This window comes from Oenanthe melanoleuca, chromosome 11, assembly GCF_029582105.1.
Source record: "Oenanthe melanoleuca isolate GR-GAL-2019-014 chromosome 11, OMel1.0, whole genome shotgun sequence".
Lineage (NCBI taxonomy): Eukaryota > Metazoa > Chordata > Aves > Passeriformes > Muscicapidae > Oenanthe > Oenanthe melanoleuca.
In genome coordinates this window covers 16022225-16035743 of record NC_079345.1, presented here as the reverse complement: position 1 = coordinate 16035743, position 13519 = coordinate 16022225, and the positions used below count along the sequence as shown (strand labels likewise).

Genomic DNA, 13519 nt, shown 5'->3' with positions numbered 1-13519 from the left:
TTATCATCAAAAGCAAATTTGTACATGTGCTAAACAAAGCAGCTATGATGTGAGAAAATTCAGTATTATTCAAGTAGTGCTTTCAAACTAGAGAATGTATTTGTTTTAGCTGATAAAAGTGAATACTGATTCAAAATATTTGCAAAATTAAGATGCATAAAGTAAAAATAAACTTGCTTGTGCAAAATAACAGAAATAGTTATTGAGACCTGAACTTGATAAAGATCTCTTAGTAAAAGATGACTTTAAAAAATGTATGCCAGTACATTGTTTGCATTTCCACTTCTCATGGGACCATACCAGCAGAAAAGTCAAAAGGTTGATTTACTGTTACGTTTCGAAATCTGAGAACATTCCGAAAGAAGGAAGACTCTGGTAGTGTTATTGTGGAAGCTTACATTTCCCATGCTGAAAATTCCAGGGAAATTGTTTTGCTTGGGTTTCAGACTAAGCAATATGAAATATAAAATGAGAGAGGGAGGGGCAGCAACAGCCCGGGAGTCACGGTGAGGACAAGGACTCGAATTCCCAACCCAAATCAATCCTGCATGTCCATGAAGGCACACATCTCACAGAGACCCAGCCAGCCTCTATCTGCTCAGGTTTGCACAGAGCACACACAGGGAATTGGTGCTCAGAGCAAACACAGAGGGGAATTGGTGCTCAGAGCACACACAGAGGGGAATTGGTGCTCAGAGCACACACAGAGGGGATTTGGTGCTCAGAGCACACACAGGGAATTGGTGCTCAGAGCACACACAGAGGGAATTGGTGCTCAGAGCACACAGAGGGGAATTGGTGCTCAGAGCACACACAGAGGGGAATTGGTGCTCAGAGCACACACAAAGGGAATTGGTGCTCAGAGCACACACAGGGAATTGGTGCTCAGAGCACACACAGAGGGGAATGGGTGCTCAGAGCACACACAGAGGGGAATTGGTGCTCAGAGCACACACAGGGAATTGGTGCTCAGAGCACACACAGAGGGGAATTGGTGCTCAGAGCACACACAGGGAATTGGTGCTCAGAGCACACACAGGGAATTGGTGCTCAGAGCACACACAGAGGGGAATTGGTGCTCAGAGCACACACAGGGAATTGGTGCTCAGAGCACACACAGGGAATTGGTGCTCAGAGCACACACAGAGGGGAATTGGTGCTCAGAGCACACACAGAGGGGAATTGGTGCTCAGAGCACACACAGAGGAAATTGGTGCTCAGAGCACACACAGAGGGAATTAGTGCTCAGAGCACACACAGGGAATTGGTGCTCAGAGCACACACAGAGGGAATTGGTGCTCAGAGCACACACAGAGGGGATTTGGTGCTCAGAGCACACACAGGGAATAGGTGCTCAGAGCACACACAGAGGGGAATTGGTGCTCAGAGCACACACAGAGGGGAATTGGTGCTCAGAGCACACACAGAGGGAATTGGTGCTCAGAGCACACAGAGGGAATTGGTGCTCAGAGCACACAAAGGGAATTGGTGCTCAGAGCACACAGAGGGAATTGGTGCTCAGAGCACACACAGAGGGAATTGGTGCTCAGAGCACACACAGAGGGAATTGGTGCTCAGAGCACACAGAGGGGAATTGGTGCTCAGAGCACACACAGAGGGAATTGGTGCTCAGAGCACACACAGGGAATTGGTGCTCAGAGCACACACAGAGGGAATTGGTGCTCAGAGCACACACAGAGGGGATTTGGTGCTTAGAGCACACACAGAGGGGAATTGGTGCTCAGAGCACACAGAGGGGAATTGGTGCTCAGAGCACACACAGAGGGGAATTGGTGCTCAGAGCACACACAAAGGGAATTGGTGCTCAGAGCACACACAGAGGGAATTGGTGCTCAGAGCACACACAGAGGGGAATTGGTGCTCAGAGCACACACAGAGGGGAATTGGTGCTCAGAGCACACAGAGAGAATTGGTGCTCAGAGCACACACAGAGGGGAATTGGTGCTCAGAGCACACACAGGGAATTGGTGCTCAGAGCACACACAGGGAATTGGTGCTCAGAGCACACAGAGGGAATTGGTGCTCAGAGCACACACAGAGGGGAATTGGTGCTCAGAGCACACAAAGGGAATTGGTGCTCAGAGCACACAGAGGGGGTTGATGCTCAGAGCTCATGTTATAATTGGTGCTCAGAGCTCTGCCCCTGTCCCTGAGAGCAGGGCAGCCCTCCTCACCTTCCACCTTGGTGTAGGGCTTCCACTTGTAGAACCAGCCCCGGAAGGGTTTGCTGTTGTACTCTGCACACTGCAGGGCTCGGAAGTCCAGGCTGTCTGCTGGGCAAGGCTGCTTGTTGCAAAGCTGATAAACACGACTGGAACCTTGGCAGAACTTCCCACCATACTGTGGCCTACCAAAAAAAAAAAAAAAAAAAAAAAAAAGAAAAATATGATTTTGCAAAATCTGCCTTTTGTGTGATTGGCATGTTACACGTGTGTCTGTCTGTGTGTGCAGGAGCAGGAGAGGATATTCTTTCCTAGGAGATCAGTATTTCTTATATGGGCCATTAATTTTCATGGTTCCTAAAACAAAGCAAAGCAGTTGACATAAATTATCTACTTGGATCACTGCAGACTCAGCAAAGATGCAACCATCTAGAGGTGAGTCATGTTTGCACTAATTTAAATTTATAGGGCTATTTGGTACTGGCTGGGTTCAACCTTGTTATACAGCTATTTTTACTCTGCTGTAACCAAGGAATGAACATGTGCAAAGAATTACCTATCACAATTAGAGTTAATAAAGGATAACATAACACTGATCAAACAAAAAGAGAATGAATGATTACACTTGCTTGTTCATTTCTTTTATAAATCATTTTGAAAAAATGTGCTTTTAAATAGTCAGAGGAAGCAGGGACTGTGCATAGTTGTCCTGCTTTAGGAAAATGCTGGAATTCAGGGGTAATTTTAAACATGTCACATGCACTTCAGCAAACCTCACCTGGGCATTTCCCTTCATCTTGGCCAGAATGGAAAGAGCACATTCTATTACTTTGCTCAAACCTCATTATCAAAATATTACTTTTTTAGCCATTCGGTCTGTGCACTGACATAGTAAAACAATGCAAAATGCAAGAGTTTCTCTTTTTAACTTAGCCATTCACTGATGTCATTTGTGCAGTTTCACAATGCTCAGATACACATCTGGCAAGCACTGAGCCAAGTCTTCCAAATAACAAATTCTAAGAACTCTTTGTTGTAATATACATTTCTTGAATCAAGTGAAAAGAAATGTACTAATGCTACACTTGCACTCATTTATATAATGATCTTTTAAAGAAATTAGGGAACTTACATACTTGAAAGACAAGATACAAACTTTGAGTGGACAGCTTTTCCTATATTACACACACATTAAGGAAAATGCCCAGAATAATATAAAAAGATACTGAATAACAGTAATATATTAACTAACAGCAAACATTAAAAATTCTGAGTACAGAATGTGCAATTGAAACGTATTGTTTGTTGAAATCCCTAAACCATGCTGTAACTATTCCCCACATCCATGAAACTCCTGACTTGCTCATGCCAGGAGCAGCATGGAGACAGCTCTGTGCAACCTGGAGGAGGAAATCCAGGTGCTTCTTCTGTTTGCTCTGGGATAAATTTTAACTCCCATACATCTAAACCTCTAACCAAGCTGGGACTTGCCTTTTTTATGTTTTACTCACACAATATCTGCCTTTTCCAGAATCCAGGGCTGCAAAACAGTCTTTCAGAGAAAGAGATGGAAACCCACCTGTTACTGTGTTTAAAACTGGGTTAAATCACCAGTGTGCTGTGGAAAAAACCACAACAACTTCCACTGACTTTTCCTGAGGTCACCTGCCAACTACACTGATACTGGGTATAATGGTGAAGGTCTTAAAGTCAAATTTTTGTCCTTGTTTGTAGCAATCCAGCCTGTGAAGGGCAGGGAGGTTATGGAACATCAGTGAAATCAGGGAGTGTTTATGTTAACTTTGTGAAATGGTGAGAGCTTTGAGTTAAGGCAGCCAAACTGATGGGTGCTGACTCAATTCCCTACAGACTGTCTTTACAGCTTCAGCACATGGAGGATTTTTGACCTCCTTCAACCCTAGAATACAAATCTGCTTTAGTGTAAGGAAAAGAAGCAACCTCCTTCCAAGTAAATGCCACCAAATAAGCAATATAATAGAATTATTTATGGCTAGATCGTGATTTCCAGCCGCACTCCTGCATTTGAGGATGGGATAAAATCCCTCCAAACTAAGGGAGCTCTGAAAGAGGCATTCTGTTTCCCAACTCCATTACAGAATTTTAATATTACAGTACATTCCCATTACTGAAACTGTTGGCTTGAGAGTGATGGAAACTTCTCCCAACAAGATGTCAGTAGGAGTTAAGTGATTCACAGGAAACGAGATGGAGATCTACAAATGCAGGTTTCTATTATCCACACTGAGAAAATCATGCTTTTCTTGAGGATGTTTGTATCACCAGTGGATTTTAACCTCCAGAAGCAGTTGGTGTATCCACACCTGCACAAAAGGTATTCCAGTATTTCTGCAGCACTGCAGTTCCCCAGTACAGACACAGCCTGAAGCTTTCATCCCTCTGTGACCCCCCAGCACTGGCATAAATAGGTTGACCTGCATGAGGTCTTGCTGAGGATAATTGGAAAAGGGAAAAATGTGGTGAGAAAGGCCAGCAAGAAAAAACCTCCAAAGATGGATTTGGAAAAGGAGTCTGAGTGCAAAAAGGTAAATACTCCACTCCATATGAGACTCAAATATAAAAATGCTACAAGAGTAGCTTAAATTAATTCTGGAGAACCCTTTTAAGGGGAGATTTCCTAAACTATGATATTCTCTGCAACACAACACAGAGAGTGAGAAATCCTGGAATTGATGTGATCAGGGAAAGTATTTCATGCATTACCAAATGATTAAAGACTCTGAAATTCTGGATTCCTATTTCTCACTTTTTGTAATCATTTATTTCACATAAGAACACTTCTGCTCATCTTGTGGCCATATTATGATGGTATCACAAAGTTTTATTATTGTGCACAAATCTGAAAGGTCTACAACATCTTTCAGAGTCTTTGTTTTTTAGAAATATTTTAAATGGCATCATTAATTTGCATCAGTTAACATCTCACACTTTCTGCAATCACTGCTACAGATATTGCACACAAAAGATTTTAAAAAGTGTGTTCAGGCAGTTTGGATTCAGTCTTTTGACTGCACACATGCCTACAGCTCCATCCTGCTCTGCTGAACAATGCACTATTGTGAAGTGTAGGATGCAGTCCCACAGATATGATTTAGGTATTAATTTAAATCTCTCGGGCACTCTTCGGGTTCTTTCCCAGCTAAACTATTAAATTATGCAATCAATTTCTATCTTGGAAAAGTACCTCAACTGTAAAGTGCTGTGGTGTATGAAAACCAGATCCATGAAATTGCACTGTGACAATTTACAGGAACATAATGATTTTAGCAAATCTGCCCAGCTCTGTGGACTACAGGTCATCCCCACGGGTGTTTGTCAGGGAGAATTTGTGCACAACTCCAGTGGGAATTCCAAAGCCATACCCAAAACTGTTTGGGTGTGGTCACAAGGCCTGAAAATTGGCAAGAGGGAGGGAACTGAATTGGTTGGATATTATTTGCAAGAGGAGGAATTCACAAACTCACACAGGTAACAAGATTTTCACACACAGCAGCTGATGCTGTATTCTTCACTTGCCCTTAAATTTCTGGTAAAATGGATCACCTTTAAAATGAAGTCAAAATGACTGACTTCTTATGAACATTGAGGGAAATGTCTCAGTTTCTGGTGATTTTAGAGTCCAGTCAGTTCTTCATAGATCCACACCCCTTGGTCCAATCTCTTACAGAAATGCCATTGTCATTTTCAAAATTTTGCTATCCAAAATCATCTATCAAGCTTTTGAACAAAACAAACATTAGCTCCTACACAAATCTGGATTAGGAAAAGTGAAATAAATATATCACATATAAAATAACATACATATATGTACCAAAATATATAAACATCTGAAATATGTTTCAGAAATTCAGAAAGAAAGGAATCATTATTCTCTTGCTGTGTGTTTTCAGAGGTGAACAATGAACAGGGATTAGTCTTTAAATCATTTTGTGTGGTGTAGCATTGAAAATAGATGATATTATTTTTCTTCTGATTCTCCTTTCATACAAAATGCTGTGATGGCAAATACAGCTACCTGGACATTTGTTCACTGTTGTGTGGCTTATTTATACCTCTGTCATTCTATCAGTGTAAATCTGAGAGTGGATTTTACTATCTTCTCTTTGCCCTAACTGGATTACCACTAATACAGTGGAATTAAATCTAGAGTAAACATGATCCAGCTCTGGCACCAAGTATGACTTGGTTGCATCAAATCCTACTTTATTAGAACAGACAGTTCACTCTGAAGGAAGGTTCTAAATGCTACAGCAGCTGACACACTTCTTGTTGAAGAGCTTCTGTTTGAAGACCCCAGAAATCTTTATCAGTCCCACCAGTGCACCAGACTGAACCATTTCCACTCCTGGACATTCTCCTGTCATACAGGGAGAGCAAGGGGCAGCTTGTGCATAAATACAAGGAACAATGTGCAGCCATACAAATTCAGCAAGAAAAACAGGGAGAAAGCAGGAAGACCAAAATATATAGATATGGCCTCTAACTGAGACCCTGCATTCTTTTGCTAAAGCATTTCACAAAGGAAAATATACAAGTAATTTTATCTATGAAAATGAACTGAGAAACAACAGAAAAGGTTGACAAAACGCTCTGCTATGGATCTGCAAAAATTGGCTTGGCTGAGGGTAATAAAGACTACTTTAACTAACTCACATTCTCCTATAATATAGTATATGAAGCATGGATATTATTACTGCAGCACTATACAGTAGATGAGAGGCTTCTTTACAGCCTCATATAAACTGTGTCATACTTTCTCTGTTTTTTATTACTGCAGTTTAAATGATGCTTTTATTGTGTGCAATGAGGAATACATGTGTCTATGCCTGCTGAATTTGTGTATGATTTAAAGCAGGGAAACCCTGTTTTTCTTGTAAGTTGCAGTGAGCTGGGTACTTGGGAAAGATGCTGGTCAGTTAACACTTTTAATCTACTTTGAAATACTTATTATAATGAATAGCATATACAGAGAAAAGATATTAATTAGAGGCAAATAAAAGTAATGTTTTGTGACTTAGCACACAATTCTAGGGTTCAGCAACTTTTTTTGACTCATGAAATATAAAAACAATGCAAAGAACAGGACAGACATGCAAACACATCTATCCTTATCATCCTGGATAATATGATCTCAGTAGAAGTTTTAACAGCTTTTCAGATCTTTTTCTCCTGCTCTTAGGCTGTTAGGTGTAAAAAATGTCTGTATGGTGCTTCTTTAAATGCAAAATGTAAAAATGTCTATGTGGTGCTTCCTTACTTCTGCAGTATTTGATAAACTGCAGCATCCCAAAATAAATGGAGCAAGGTGGGCTGGAGATGCTGAGGTGCCCCAGTCTGCTTTCTGCGGTCAGGAATTTGGCTCTGCCTTCCACCCACTGGCTGCTGATGCTGGACATGCCCTGCAAACATTTCCACACACATTCCTGCCCTGCAGAAATGCACCGTGCTCGTTTTCTGCTCTAGTAACAGGAAAAGAATAAAGATACTACCTGTCCACCTCTGTGTCTTACTTTGGATTATTGCAGTGCCTCTCTTGATAGGTGACCCCCCCTCCACAGGTGCGAGTGCACTCTGACCAGGGGGACCAGGCTGACCACTGGCCATTGACAGCCCGGGGCCCGTGGTCACCGTAGCGGACACACTGCCCTCTGCGACACCACTGCAAAACAGGGACAGCAAGCACAGTTAGCAGCACCCAGCAGAGGCAAAAAAAAGAAAAAAAAAAACCCCAAACAACGCATTTAAAAGCTCCAGTGCTTGATCCTATTAAATATACGGTCACCCACTGGACTCAATGAACAGCTCACAGCAGGACAAGGACTCTGGAGTGGGACATCCATCCATACAGTGGCATAGATAAGCAATGTACTAACATTTGTCTGAGTTGAAGATCCCTGAGATGACAAATTTTCAAAACTGTTCTCTTGAAGAGTGCTTTTTTGCCTTACTCTTCCCCCAGAAATCCATGTTACTTTATGGCCCTGTGCTGCAGAGCTCAGTGCTTCCCACATAATTTACAAACAGCCTGCTAGAATTCTGCCAACATGTCTCCCTTTTATGATTCAGTTAGGAAATACTGCACAAAGAGAAAAGCAAAATAGAACATTTGTCAATAAATTGATCAGAACAATGTTCTGCTGGAAAAGAAAGGAACCTTATAGGAAAAGAAAATATTTTGCACAACTACAGAGGGGAGTAAATAAGAAGGTTCAACTCAAACACAAACAAATGAGGGTAAATACAAACAAATAAGATGAGTGTAAATTAGAAGGTTTGACTCAAACAAAAAGTGGTGATCTCTGATGAAAACATGGCCTTAGTCTGTGTAGCAAATATTACGGCTTAAGGTATGCTCATATCAGAGTGGAATTCGAAGCATTGATCTAACTCCTGTTATAATTAATGTATTTTCTTACTGATTTAGATTTGCCAGAGATATCTGATCCCACAGCTCATTGGGAGAGGCACCAGGCCCTGCCATCAGACAGGTACCACTGAATCCTGAATATGCATCACAGTGGAATAATTTACAAAGCAATCCCAAAGACCAGGATGGTAAATCTGGAGGGATCTGGCTAAAACTGGTTTTGATGGGAGCTTGTATTTGACCAAACTCAATCTAAACTCAGGTTAGGGTGACAATATTTTATTTAGAGAACAACTTACCATACTTATACCACAAGCTGTTCCTTCTGCTGCGGGCATGAACTTTGTCTCACACCTGTGACCCACTTTGTGACACCAGAGAGATTTGCAGATATCCTGGAAAGGAAACAGTACTCGTCACAGTGCTCATAATTTCCATTATTTCCTGGTGTTTAAAAAGAGTAACCAATGAAACATGCTTTTGCTACCTTAAAAGATGTATTAAAAAACACTTTTCCGAATTTAGAAAAGCCTGGTTTAAAGTTTCCCAGCACAGCTGTACCCTGTATATTTCCTCCTTGTTTATGCACCATTTCACTATATATTTCTTAAAATTATATTGAGTGTGAGATTATAATAGAACACAAACAGTGTTAAAAACTTCATGGCTAAAATTTCATCATGTCTGCAGGGACTATAGTACTGTGAAGAGACAAGATTTTTCTAAACCACAGAAGATATCTGGAAAGGCAGTCTGTGCACAGTGCTGTTCACTCCCTCTTCCTTGTCTATTAGCTGTGGAAGAAACACAGCTGCCACCACTTGAATAATGTGGTTAGTATACATTAAATCAAAATACTCCAGGATAATAGCAGGAGTAAAAGAAATTACCATATGCTTTTTTCAGAATGAGCACTCCAGATTATTTTAAAAAATGCCTTCTCTGAAGAGACCAGTAAGGAGTGTAACAGTCATTAAAACAACAGGTTAATCTAAATTAATCATTCATCATGAAGTCAAGAGTATAAGTTACATTTCATTGCTCTCAAATAACCCCATAGATCTCTCCCAGACTTTTTGCTGTCATAAAAGTAAAACACAAGAAACTGAGTCCTTCTTACCCCCCACCCCACACAAGCTTTGATCAAAACTCTGCTGCCTGCTAGTTTCCCTTAGCATGGCAGGCAAGGGCTCATGTGGATTGAAGTGCCCCCCCTGTGACTCCTGGAAGGAACACATTTCCTTCTGAACTCCCCTGGGACTGGGACATTCCTCAAAAGAGGCCAGTACCTTCAAAGCAAATTGCCAGATAAGGCAGAGAAAGAGCCCAGGCCTCTGAAGAACCCCCTCCTACTCATGCTTATTCAGTGTACTGCAGCTCTCTCACGTCATTGTAGCTTCTCAAAAGTGCATCAATAGGTACCTTTACAAAGCTGAGGTTGCACAGTTTTGCTTTCATTCCAAATTGCCATTTGCACTGGGTATCAGCATCATAGATCTGCCCTGGCAGTTTGTCAGGGTATTTATACTGTCCTGTTTGCTTAGGTTCATCAATCAGGCAGGCAGCTTGAGCTGTACTATAATGAGAAGGTAAATTAATCATGACTATGATCTTTACATTAAAATATTTTAATTTGCTACAGACCAGCACAAATACAGAATATGGTATACAGTACCTTTAACTAGTTTTAGAGGTATGCTCTGAAACAAGAGTATCTGTGTGCAGGAACCAAAAGTTCTTGACATCCTGTTGGTAGCCTGACCTGCAAAGTTTTAAGGAAGCAGGAATTTCCAGGCTTTGGGAATGTTGTGACAACAAGAAAGAATGATGTCAAATTCTTTTCCTCCCTGTATTCATGGGTAACCAAGAGTGAGGTGACTCCATTTACTTTTTTCCCTTCAGTGGATTCCCCAAATCAGGAATGAGCAGAAGCAGCAGGCACAGTGTCCCATTGCAGCACCTGCCCTGTGTGGAGCTTTTGTTGCAAGGTGCTTTGGGCTGGCTGTGTCCAGAGCACAGCTCCCAGCTCCACCTTTTCCACCTTTTCCCCTTGGTCTCTGCCTGAGAACCCCTTATACAGAACCCCTTACACAGAACCCCTTACAGAGAGCCCCTTACAGAGAGCCCCTTATACAGAACTCCTCATACAGAATCCTTCATATAGAACCCTTACACAGAGCCCCTTATAACCCTGTATCCCTCCACGCTGGATTTGCCTTCCAAGTGCCAATCTCTGGAACCACACAGCAGCTTGGAGGGCTCATTTGGCTTTTAAGCTTGCAATTTGCTTCTGTACACAAAATCTTGCATCACTGCAGCATTAAAAAGCCCCAGAACTCAACCTTTTCTGGCTAGTACTCAAATACATTGACTGGGAATTCAAGGACCAGATCCACATAACTACTAAGGTTCCTGCTACTCACTCTGAGGAATTAACATCTAAAATGCATGTGTTACTCTTGCTCAAAATACCTCCTACACATTTTTTAGTATGGCTGGATAGACTACCCATGAATGACAAAAAAAAATAAGGGAAAGATTAATGTAATCATGAATTAAACAGTGATTGAAAAACACTCTCCTCCTCTAAAGGCATCAATGAGTAATGACAACATGCTGGAAAAAAAGCTGACATCTTTCCCCTTCTCCTTTTTTCTTGCTGCCAGAAACAGGATGTGAAAAATGTAAAATGTCCTGTACTCATGACATGAGCTAGATCAAGAGAGAAACTGCAGTGAGAAAGGGCACCGACGTTAATTTACATCTTGTAATGACTTTGGTACCACTGTGTCTGCCCTCTTTTGTGTGCACTTCCTACTAATTCTCTAATAAACCCAGCTGCTGACAGGAATGCCTGGGAAAGAATGATATGCCAGTCATTACTGCAGGGTATTCCTGGAGGGTGAGACCCATGCTTTGAGAGCAGGCAGGACAAAAGCCAGGGCACCTCCACGCTCCAGCAGCCCGAGTGTGTGGGCTCACTGCAAGGGCTGGAGCACATTCTAAAGCAGGAGATCTTCACACTTCAGCAATTTTATGCTGTTTAGATTCAAGCCCAATTACTAAAGCTGCATTCCCTGGCACCAGCCCAGATTTATATCTGACCTACCTGAGAAATTTGTTGAGATACTGCCTGCTGCACACAGACCAAGAAAACACTCCATTGTTTCCAGTGAGTGTGGGAGACATGATATTTCCCTCAGCTTTTCTACAAGCATTTCCTTCTCCATCGTGAATCATCCCAAAGCTGAAAAGAGAACCAGGTGGGAGAGTGAAAGTCTAGATTAAACAGAAGCAAGACAACATTTGGGGAAAATAAAGATTTCCTGGGTAACAGCTTTATGCTTGAACTCCACAGGGAAGGTGGAATTCACCCCTTTCATTCCAAAGGGATGAAAACTGATGCACCATACAAATTAGTATTGGTATGAGTCAAGTTCCAATTAACAGCAGTTTTTGTCATCACATTCTTGTCTGATGGGAAAGGATGATCAGGTTCCAAGGAAAAGCCACACTGGTGCTGCACAGGCAGCCAGTGACAGGGCACTGCACAGAGGCACTGGAGATGCAGACTGTGCCCAAAATCTCCCAGTTTAGCCATTTGTCACTGCCAAAGCAGAACAGCTCCATGGTGAGGTGCATGGACACCACAGATCTTATGTTCAGCCACACTTGTCCTTTCCTGTGAATCTCCCAGCTTAAAACCTGCAGGCAGAGTGAGCCTGTCTCTGCCCTGGGACAGTGCCTGTGAACATGAATGCTGTGGGGATCAGAATCCAGGGAAATACCACCCATAGGAATGTGCCTTACACACCACAACTGCCTTCCTGATGGGAGGGAAGAGCTACAGAGCTCCATTTGTAGCAAAGGAAATGTGAACAAATAGAATACAGAAGAATGAATATAAAAATATTATTTTTTTTCTAATTTTGGCTGCTAACTTGCTATATTATCTCAGGCAAATCACATTGGTTTCCTCACCTTTGTTTTACAGTGTCCTTTTGTCTAGACTGTAACTCTTTAATGGGAATAATGCCTCTTACTGGGAAAACTGCTTTGCTCAGTCTGAGCATCAGGAGGTCCTGCTTTCTCTAGGAGAGGTATTAGGATGATATAAAGAATAGTAAGCAATAATTTAAAAATCACATTATAATTAAAGATTATGGAGATTTTATTGACATCATAAAGCTAATTTTTAGAGGTTTTCCTTTCACTGTTCTGTATTTACTGACTGCATGGGATATCTGTGAATTTCAATGTGTTTGGGATAGAAATTTCATCATCTGTTACTTCAATATTGTAGAACACTGGTGACTTTATAAATGTAATCTCTGCATGTGCAGGGAATATCTCATTTACTGGACTCAAGCCTCTACTGCTATAAATCATTACAGGCTCATCAGGGTTACTGCAGGTCTTGCCACCAGCTGAGGCTCCAAACTTCCTAAAATATATTGCTCTTCCTATAAATGGACAAAAAAAAGTACCAATTGAGCCAGTGTTTTAGAACCCTTCATAAAATACTGTGTTCCCCTGCACTGCAGCCAGAGAATTCCCAGTTTATATCCCACTGACACAATGGGCTCTGAACTCCCAGAGGAACTGTTAAGGTTTCAGGTAAAAACACAAACTTTAGAAAATCATTAAAATGTCTAACAAACCACTAAAATGTCTAACCACTGAAGCTTTCAGTGGATCACAGAGTGTGATATTCCCCTTCTGTGAAGCCTTTGGTTAACACATTCACAGTGGACCTTAGCACCTCCAAAGCTGTCACAGGTTTTTGTTTTTTTTTCTTCCAAGAATCTCTATCACAGAAACCAAGTTCTGTTGCCTAACATCACATATTAGTTAGTCTCAGGACCATGAACACGAGAAATGATCATAAAGACATTTTGTGTCTGGCACAGGCTTTTCCCAGGAGATAAGA

At 41.6% G+C, this 13519-nt stretch overlaps 1 protein-coding gene across 2 annotated transcripts in view; it reads right to left on the bottom strand.

The window, feature by feature from the left end:
- ADAMTS18 (ADAM metallopeptidase with thrombospondin type 1 motif 18) overlaps positions 1-13519 on the bottom strand; it is an 85557-nt gene that overhangs the window by 30968 nt on the left and 41070 nt on the right. For both annotated transcript variants that reach the window (XM_056500887.1, XM_056500888.1), the window contains exons 9-13: positions 11699-11836; positions 10012-10165; positions 8889-8984; positions 7733-7881; positions 2196-2368 (exon numbers count right to left, since the gene is read on the bottom strand). In XM_056500887.1, the coding sequence (XP_056356862.1) occupies positions 2196-2368; positions 7733-7881; positions 8889-8984; positions 10012-10165; positions 11699-11836 (710 nt within the window). The remainder of the gene's footprint in view (positions 1-2195; positions 2369-7732; positions 7882-8888; positions 8985-10011; positions 10166-11698; positions 11837-13519) is intronic.